Source organism: Colobus angolensis, unplaced genomic scaffold, assembly GCF_000951035.1.
Source record: "Colobus angolensis palliatus isolate OR3802 unplaced genomic scaffold, Cang.pa_1.0 Scaffold31, whole genome shotgun sequence".
Classification (NCBI taxonomy): Eukaryota; Metazoa; Chordata; class Mammalia; order Primates; family Cercopithecidae; genus Colobus; species Colobus angolensis.
The window spans coordinates 670,490-680,040 of record NW_012116377.1 but is presented as its reverse complement, the minus strand read 5'-3'; the positions used below and the strand labels follow the sequence as shown (position 1 = coordinate 680,040).

Here is a 9,551-nt window from a genome sequence, read left to right as displayed (position 1 = left end):
AGACTCCGTCTCAAAAAAAAAATTTTTTAAACCTTACTTTAAAAATGCAGAATGCTTTCTTATTCTGAAATAAGGTCCAAATGCTATAGCCTACTTTTTTTAGAGCTTTTCATAACAGGATCCCTGCTTTATACATCCCCATCTGCCACTGGTCTTTCCGCTCACTCTGTGTTCCTTGAATGCACAAAGATACCTTTGCTTGACTGGCACATGTTGTTTCCTCTGCTAGGATATCCCCCTCACCTTGCCCTGTCTTCTCTGATGAGCCCCTGTGGAGGAGAAGTTAAATATTAAATTTGAACTCAGTTGAACATGGACACAAACAATGGTCACCAAGTCCCAGGACAGGTTGTGTGAGCCCCTTGAGGCACTCATCCAGCGCTGTTTCGGAGAAATCTCTATTTCAATCTATTCCTATACATTAGTTATTGAAAAACAATAGACAATCGCAAAAACGAGTTGACCTTTTTGTGTTCCTTGAGCCCAGTCATGAATCAGGGCCCTTGTGACTGGGCCTCATGCCAAACAACTTTTTACAAAAAGAGCTAAGGTCCCAGACTGCGCCAAAGCTTCATGAGACCTCTCCTCGTCTGCACGGAGGGGTGGCCTGACTCTGGAGCCCAGACTGTTGCTTCCCAGTTTGGTGATGAATCTTCCATAGTCTGGTGAGTGTAGTATGTGACCCTGGAGCCCAGGCTATTGCTTACCAGTCTGGTGGTGAATCCTTCATAGTTTGGTGAGTGTGTATATATATATATGTATATGTATATGTATGTGTGTGTATATATGTGTATGTAAGTATATATATTTTCCCTTCTCCCTTTCCCATTGCAATTTGTTTATTATATCTGCATTGCCATTTACGTGGGATAAAGGTTGTTTACTCTTAAAGGTATTGTGTGTGTATCTTTTCTTCTCCCCTCGCGCATTTCCCACATAGAACAGCCCCTCAAGAGTCAGCTGAAGTACCATCTCCTATAGGAAACTTTCTCTTAAAAACTAGTTTTGGTTTGAGCTCCTTAGAACTAGTTGGCTCCTTTCATAACCACGATTCCCTTTATTTCCTACAGTATCGTAATTGCCTCTTTACTTTTCTGACTGTGAATTCCTTGATAGTCCTGCAACTTATTTATCTGATTCCCTTTTGCTAAGCACAAAGCTAGACTCAGAGAGGCTTCAATATATTTTTTTAATAAAAGTACTTGCTTCACAAAACTGACTACTCGCCTAACCTAGCCTTCCTTCCATCTTTGCGTTCCTTTCATGAAAAAGTCACCCTGCTGCTCAGTGTCAATGAAAACACAGGAGGCAGAGATCATAGGCTGCTCCGATAACAGAAAGGCCCAGCTCATCCTTCACTCAATAAAATAAAAAATCCTGAAATCCAGACGTATTCAAAGCGAACGAGCTTTGCATTCAGCAGACCTATGATATTTCCTAATAGTGAATTTGAGCAAGTGACCCATTTCCTGATCTTTTAAATGAGACAAGTAACTGACATTCATAGGTGGCTTGAGGATAAATGTTAATGTATGTATATATGAATTTAGGGCAAGCCAGAATTGACTTATCTAGTAGTATCCTGATCCCATGTCACGATTTTGGCATAAGTGATTAGACTGAAACTTCATCCTGCTTTTGTTGACTCTCTCTGGTTTTGGATAGGGCCACGATTTCTTCAGGTTCCTTCTGACCTACCTCCAAGGAAGAAAATGGCATTCCATGGCCCGGCGCGGTGGCTCAAGCTTGTAATCCCAGCACTTTGGGAGACCGAGACGGGCAGATCACGAGGTCAGGAGATCGAGACCATCCTGGCTAACACCGTGAAACCCCGTCTCTACTAAAAAATACAAAAAGCTGGCCGGGCGAGGTGGCGGGCGCCTGTAGTCCCAGCTACTCAGAGGCTGAGCCAGGAGAATGGCGTAAACCCGGGAGGCGGAGCTTGCAGTGAGCTGAGAACGGGCCACTGCACTCCAGCCCGGGCGACAGAGCAAGACTCCGTCTCAAAAAAAAAAAAAAAAAAAAAAAATGGCATTCCTGTTTGTCCATTTGAGAGCTCTGAGAAAGGCCTGACCTCGTGATTTTTTCTTTCTAGCTCTGCTTTCTCAGCACACTGCCTCACCAAGAGAAGAATCCAGAGAAGGACTGGTAGACTTGGAATGTGAAGTCATGGTCCATGTGAGTTGGAATTGCCTCTCTCCAAAAATATAACCCATTTATATCAAATCATGTGAATATTTTTATTGCTTATCCTTAACTGCTTACTTGAATCACTATTGAGCGTCATAAGTAATGACTGTGAAACAGTCCAATGCTTTCCCTAGATACCTCTTTTCTCCAACCAGTATGACCAAATCTATCCACCAGGGCTTTCAGTATCTCCTGTGTCCTAATCTGGCAGAGTAATGAAGAAGAGAAATTCATTTCCTTAAGGGGACCAGTAAAGACTTTTCATTTCAAACCTGTAGCTTAACAAGATGGGATGGAACAATTAAAGGGGACATACTACATAAAGGCTTTTATTTACTCTGTAGAATGGGATGTTTTATTTAATCAAGATGGGAGTTGGTGTTGGTTGGTATTCATTTAGGTATGTGGCCCTTTGTGATGCTTTCCTTAGCAGATACGATGGGAGGTTGAGTTCAAAGAGATCTGGAATTTTCCAGGAAATTAATGAGAGGTTAATATAATTAACAGTCCAGGGTTAGTTATTCCAGGCTGGTATAGCCTCTCAGTGGTGTCGACAAAAAACTCATTTGATGACTTTCACAGTAATCTCTTATGACACTGAATTTGCTGGGTGTCAGCTGCTTAGCAAAGAGCCTGGAGATTCTACACATTGTCCACAGAAAATAATATTCAGTCAGGGAGTGTATCTCTTGAGAATTCTCTCAATTTAAACTAACAGAAAATTCAACTAAAAGTAGTAGCTTAAGCAAAGGACAGTTACCTGGGCCAAAGACTGTATGCACAAGTCTGTTTGTGCACAGTAGAGACTCCTTACAACCAACAACACCCCCTACTTTTCTCACATAATAAATCTGGGGTTCTTCCAGGCTGATGCAGCCTCTCAGTGGTATCAACAAAAAACTCATATGATGTCTGTTATTCTGGGCTGCCATTCTGATGTTTTGGTATTTGTGATTTGAAGATCATAAAGATGCGACTGAGCAACAGGAGTTTTTACGAGCATGTAGGCCAGGTGCGGTGGCTCATTAGGACTTTGGGAGCCGAGGTGGGTGGATCATTTGAGGTCAGGAGTTCAAGACCAGCCTGGCCAACATTGAGAAACCCTATCTCTACTAAAAATACAAAGAATTAGCCAGGCGCGATGGTGCGCACATGCAATCCCAGCTGTTAGGGTGGCTGGGGCACAAGAATCACTTGAACCTGGGAGGCAGAGGTTGCAGTGAGTCGAGATTGCACCACTGCACTCCAGTCTAGGTGACAGAGCAAGACTCTGTATCAAAACAGAACAAAAAAAAGGAGCATATAGACACTCGGCTTTAGTCACGCTTATTCCCATGTCATTTCTCCTGAAACCACAGGCAGCCAACTCCAGTTTTTTGCCCAGTATATGCCCCACTCCCTGCAGTGCCCCTTTCCAGCCTTTCCCCTTTCATCTAAAGGGGTTATTATTTTTTAAAAGTTCACCATTAATACCTGGACTTGTTCTTTCAACAGTTGATGATGTTCAGGGATGTGGCTGTAGATTTCTGTCAGGAGGAGTGGGAGTGCCTGGACCTGGAACAGAGGGATTTATATAGAGATGTGATGTTGGAGAACTACAGCAACATGGTCTCACTGGGTAAGATTCGGCATTTTCCTTAGAAATTCCTGCTTTCTGTATTGTGATTTTTTTTTTTATTGTCTTTTAAATGTCCAGGGTAACTTCTGACTTTTGTTTTTTGGAAAATGGTTTGTGCTTTGTAAATCTGGCAATAGTTGTCATCAGTGGGCACCTCCATCTTTCCCATCCTTTATAACTTATTTTTGCCCTGCCTATAACTGTTTCTCTTCCTTAGTAACCAAAGAAGTAGTTGCAAATTTTAGAATCTTTACAATGTGGTTCTTTGCTGTTTCTTATCTTCTGGGCAGGTCTTTGCATTTATCAGCCAGAAGTGTTCTCTTTATTGGAGAAAGGGAAAGAGCCCTGGAAGATTTTGAGGGATGAGACAAGAGGACCTTGCCCAGGTGAGTGAGGGCTGAACAGGCACAAGGAGGCCATTGTTGTGGATAACAGCTCAGCTGCACAGTGAGGCAGCAACACCTCTAAAATATTGGTCTGGAATATCCCCTTAAGGCCAAAAAAATGGGCCAAGTGTGGTGGCTCACGCCTGTAATCCTAGCACTTTGGTGGCTTGCCTGAGCTCAGGAGTTTAAGACCAGCCTGGGCAACATGGTGAAACTCCATTTCTACTAAAAAATAAATAAATAAATACAAAAAATTAGCCAGGCATGGCGATGAGTGCCTGTAGTCCCAGCTACTTGGGAGGCTGAGGCAGGAGAATTGTTGAACCAGGGAGGCAGAGGTTGCAGTGAGCTGAGATCATGCCACTGCACTCCAGTTTGGTCAACAGAGTGAGACTCCGTCTCGGGATAAAAACAAAAACAAAAACAAAAACTGGCTGGGTGCCATGGCTCACTCCTGTAATTGCAGCACTTTGGGAGGCTGAGACAGGCAGACCACCTGAGATCAGGAGTTCGAGACCAGCTTGGCTGACACGGTGAAACTCCATCTCTACTAAAAATACAGACACCAGCCGGTGTGCTGACACACACCTGTAGTCCCAGCTACTCAGGAGGCTGAAGCAGGAGAATTGCTTGAACCTGGGGACAGAGGTCACAGTGAGCCGAGATTACATGACTGCACTCTAGCCTGAGTTGGAGTACAGTGAGACTCCATCTCAAAAAAACAAAAAAAAGGTCTGAGGCCTAGATAGAGACAAAACCTTTTCCAAAAGAACTTTCTCTTCACTCCAAACACTGGTCTATTTTTGTGCTCTCATTTTTCTCCTCATGTAACAAAAAGGTAAGTGCCATTCTTTTCTCCAGTGGCGCTTATTTTATCTATGATTTGGATCAAGTTCCTTCCCATCTCCCTTTTTTGAAATTTAGATTTTCATAAAATTCTTCATTCTGTAAATAAACAAAACCAAACCAAACATTTTTGACCTGTTTTTATTTTACCCATCCCTTTTGAATTTTTCTCATTTTTCCTAGCTTCTCCTTGATTGTACATTGCCTGCATTTGTTAGTTCATTCTTATTAGTTCATTCTTTCAACCAACATTTATGGATTTGCTCATTTTAGGTTTAAAAGAATTAACAAAGAATATATTATCTCTTAAGAAACTTTTTGTTCTCTTCTGTGACTGGAGCATGGCCATACATTTCTGCATACAGGGAACATTAAGAGAAGACCTAATAGACTGCTTAGCTGAAAATTAGAGTAACGGGTGATAACAGTTTCTGGTCACAGTGAGGAAGAAGTGGCAGAAGAAAAGTTAGGGCCCATGAAGTACAACCAGAAGAACACAGTGTCATAAAAGACAAGCCCAGCCAGGCGTGGTGGCTCATGCCTGTAATCACAGAATTTTAGAAGGTCGAGGTGGGCGAATCACCTGAGGTCGGGAGTTCAAAACCAGCCTGGACAACATGGCGAAACCCCATCCCTACTAAAAATACAAAAATTAGCTGGGCATGGTGGTGGGCACCTGTAATCCCAGCTACTTCGGAGGCTGAGGCAGGAGAATTGCTTGAACCCAGGAGGCGGAGGTTGCAGTGAGCTGAGATTGAGCCACTGCACTCCAACCTGGGTGACAGAGTGAGGCTCCATCTCAAAAAAAAAAAAAAAAAAGACAAACTCTCACTTGTCTAGTTCCCCATATTCCCCAGCTTTTCCTCTCTAAAAATCATCATCATCTACTGATTATTCAACACTTATCCTGTGTCAGGCACTTAACAGAAATAGCATATTATTCCCAATCCTTGCAACAAACCTCTGCAAAGTGGTGTTTTATTCCTTTTTGTAATATGAAAAATTAAGAGCTCAGTCAAGCTCAGTAATTTTCCGATCATCTAAAAAGTAGTTTTAGGCTGGGCGTGGTGGCTCAAGCCTCTAATCCCAGCACTCTGGGAGGCCGAGACGGGCAGATCACGAGGTCAGGAGATCGAGACCATCTTGGCTAACACGTGAAACCCCATCTCTACTAAAAAGATGCAAAAAAACTAGCCGGGCGAGGTGGCGGGCGCCTGTAATCCCAGCTACACGGGAAGCTGAGGCAGGAGAATGGCGTAAATCTGGGAGGCGGAGCTTGCAGTGAGCTGAGATCCGGCCACTGCACTCCAGCCTGGGCTACAGAGTGAGACTCCGTCTCAGAAAAAAAAAAAGAAGTTTTAGTAAACAGAACTGGAGTCTGAAACTGAAGTTTGTCCTCTTTCCATTGCAGTACATTACTGCTCATACTTTGTAACTAAACTGCCTTTCAATTCACTGAGTCACTGCTAGAGTACTTGCTCTGTCCCCCAAGAAAAACTGGTAACAATAGTATTTGATCCTAAATATGTATTTAAAAAAATGAGTCATGGAAGAGTCCTACTTATTCATAGCTTTTGCCTGACTCCTTCCCCCTTAAAAAAAATTCTCAAACTATTTTGTTGTTGTTAAGACAGAGTTTCATTCTGTCTCCCATGCTTGGGTGCAGTTGTGTGATGATGGCTCCCTGCAACCTTGATCTCCCAGGCTCAGGTGATTCTGCCACCTCAGCCTTCCAGGTAGCTAGGACCGCAGGCATGCACCACCATTCTTGGCTAATTTTTTATAGAGATGGAGTTTTGCCATGTTGCCTAGGCTGGTCTCGAACTTCTGGGCTCAAGCAATCTGCCTCAGCCTTCCCAAGTGCTGGGATTACAGGTGTGAATCATTGTACCTGGCCTTCAAACTATTTTTCTGTCTGAACTATCACCCATAATTATGTCCTTTTTTTTTTTTTTGAGACAGAATCTCGCTCTGTCGCCCAGGCTGGAGTGCAGTGACCGGATCTTGGCTCACTGCAAGCTCCACCTCCCGGGTTTATGCCATTCTCCTGCCTCAGCCTCCCGAGTAGCTGGGACTACAGGCGCCTGCCACCTCGCCCGGCTAGTTTTTGTATTTTTTAGTAGATACGGGGTTTCACCGTGTTAGCCAGGATGGTCTCGATCTCCTGACCTCGTGATCCGCCCATCTCGGCCTCCCAAAGTGCTGGGATTACAGGCTTGAGCCACCGCGCCCGGCAATTATCTCCTTTAACCTAAATGCAGCATACCCTGGTATTGAGATCCTAGTACTTTGGTAACTCTGGATCAGATTGCTTCCCTCGTATTGGACTGATACTCTGCCATTTCCCAGCATTCCTGTTTTTAAGCTCTGAATTATATAAGACATTCATCATAGTACTTGCAGACTTGTAGATATTTTATGACTTACTATTCTGTTATTGAGGTGATACCTGGATAATCATTTTTTATTGAGCTCCTCAGATGAATATGATCAAAATAAAATATACTTCTCATCACTTGACTCAACTTTCATTATTTCTTTTAAATTTCTACTTATTTCTTGCCCTTTTTTTCACATTGCTCATATTTGAGAATTTTTTAAGCCATTCACTTCTCATATGCTTTATTTCAATATTTTCTACATCTATTTTTGAAGTTTTATTGCTTTTTGTACATACAACAGTATGATGTTTTTACCTTCTTCTTTTTCAGACATGCAGTCCAGGTGTCACACCAAGAAGTTATTACCAAAAAATGGCATTTGTGAGAGAGAAATAGCCCAACTGGAAATAATGAAAATTTGTAAAAACCACAGCCTAGAATGTTTATGTTTCAGAGGTGATTGGGAAGGCAAAGTTCAGTTTCAAACACTACAAGATAATCAAGAGGAATGTTTCAAGCAGGTGATACTCACCTGTGAAAAAAGGCCCACTTTTAACCAGCACATAGCCTTTAATCTACACCAGAGACTTAACACAGGAGACAAACTGAATGAATTTAAAGAATTGCGGAAAGCCTTTATTTCTGGCTCAGATCATACTCAACATCAGTTAATTCACACAAGTGAGAAATTCTGTGAAGATAAAGAATGTGGGAATACCTTTCTTCCTGATTCAGAAGTTACTCGACATCAGACAGTTCACAGTGTTAAGAAAACATATGAATGTAAAGAATGTGGGAAGTCTTTTAGTTTACGTTCAAGTCTTACTGGTCATAAGAGAATTCATACTGGTGAGAAACCTTTTAAATGTAAGGAATGTGGGAAAGCCTTTAGATTTCATTCACAACTTAGTGTCCATAAGCGAATTCATACTGGTGAGAAATCTTATGAATGTAAGGAATGTGGGAAGGCCTTTAGTTGTGGCTCAGATCTTACTCGACATCAGAGAATTCATACTGGTGAAAAACCCTATGAATGTAATGAATGTAGAAAGGCCTTTAGTCAGCGATCACATCTTATTAAACATCAGAGAATTCACACTGGTGAGAAACCTTATGAATGTAAGGAGTGTGGGAAAGCTTTTACTCGTGGATCACACCTAACTCAGCATCAGAGAATTCATACAGGAGAGAAATCTCATGAGTGCAAGGAATGTGGAAAAGCCTTTATTCGTGGTTCAAATCTTGCTCAACATCAGAATGTTCACGTTGGTAGGAAACCTTATGAATGTGAGAAATGTGGGAAAGCCTATATTTGGAGCTCACACCTTGCTCGACATCAGCGGATTCATACTGGCAGGAAACCTTATGAATGTAAGCAATGTGGGAAGACTTTTACTTGGCCTTCATATCTTGCTCAACATGAGAAAATTCATAATGAGAGGAAATCCTATGAATGTAAGGATTGTGGAAAGACCTTTCTTCATGGCTCAGAGTTTAATCGACATCAGAAAATTCATACTGGTGAGAGAAACTATGAATGCAAGGAATGTGGGAAGACCTTTTTTCGTGGTTCAGAACTTAATCGACATCAGAAAATTCATACTGGAAAGAGGCCATATGAATGTGAAGAATGTGGAAAAGCCTTTCTCTGGGGTTCACAACTTACTCGACATCAGAGAATGCATACTGGTGAGGAACCTTATGTATGTAAAGAATGTGGGAAATCTTTTATCTGGGGTTCACAGCTTACACGACATAAGAGAATTCATACTGATGCAGAACCTTATGGATACAAGAAAAGTAGCCACATCTTTAGTCACCATTCATATTTTACTGAACAAAAAATTCATAATGGTGGAAATCTCTGTGAATGGACAGACTATGGGAACTCCTTTAGTCATGAGTCAAACTTTGCTCAACACCAGAATATTTACACTTTTGAGAAATCCTATGAATTTAAAGATTTTGAGAAAGCATTTTCTTCGAGCTCTCACTTCATTTCACTCTTGTGAAATATTATATAAAAGTGTAGGAGGCCGGGCAGAGTGGCTCAAGCCTGTAATCCCAGCACTTTGGGAGGCTGAGACGGGCGGATCACGAGGTCAGGAGATCGAGACCATCCTGGCTAAC

General features: G+C 42.1%; 1 protein-coding gene across 5 annotated transcripts in view; it reads left to right on the top strand.

Moving 5' to 3' along the window:
- Positions 1–9,457, top strand: part of ZNF790 (zinc finger protein 790) — a 34,068-nt gene extending 24,611 nt beyond the window's left edge. For 4 of the 5 annotated variants that reach the window (XM_011950628.1, XM_011950627.1, XM_011950626.1 and 1 more), the window contains exons 2-5: positions 2,096–2,178; positions 3,685–3,808; positions 4,099–4,194; positions 7,752–9,457. In XM_011950628.1, the coding sequence (XP_011806018.1) occupies positions 2,170–2,178; positions 3,685–3,808; positions 4,099–4,194; positions 7,752–9,433 (1,911 nt within the window). In that variant the 5' untranslated portion in view covers positions 2,096–2,169 and the 3' untranslated portion in view covers positions 9,434–9,457. The remainder of the gene's footprint in view (positions 1–2,095; positions 2,179–3,684; positions 3,809–4,098; positions 4,195–7,751) is intronic. The other variant, XM_011950624.1, reaches the window with a different exon arrangement.
- Positions 9,458–9,551: the final 94 nt, after the last annotated feature.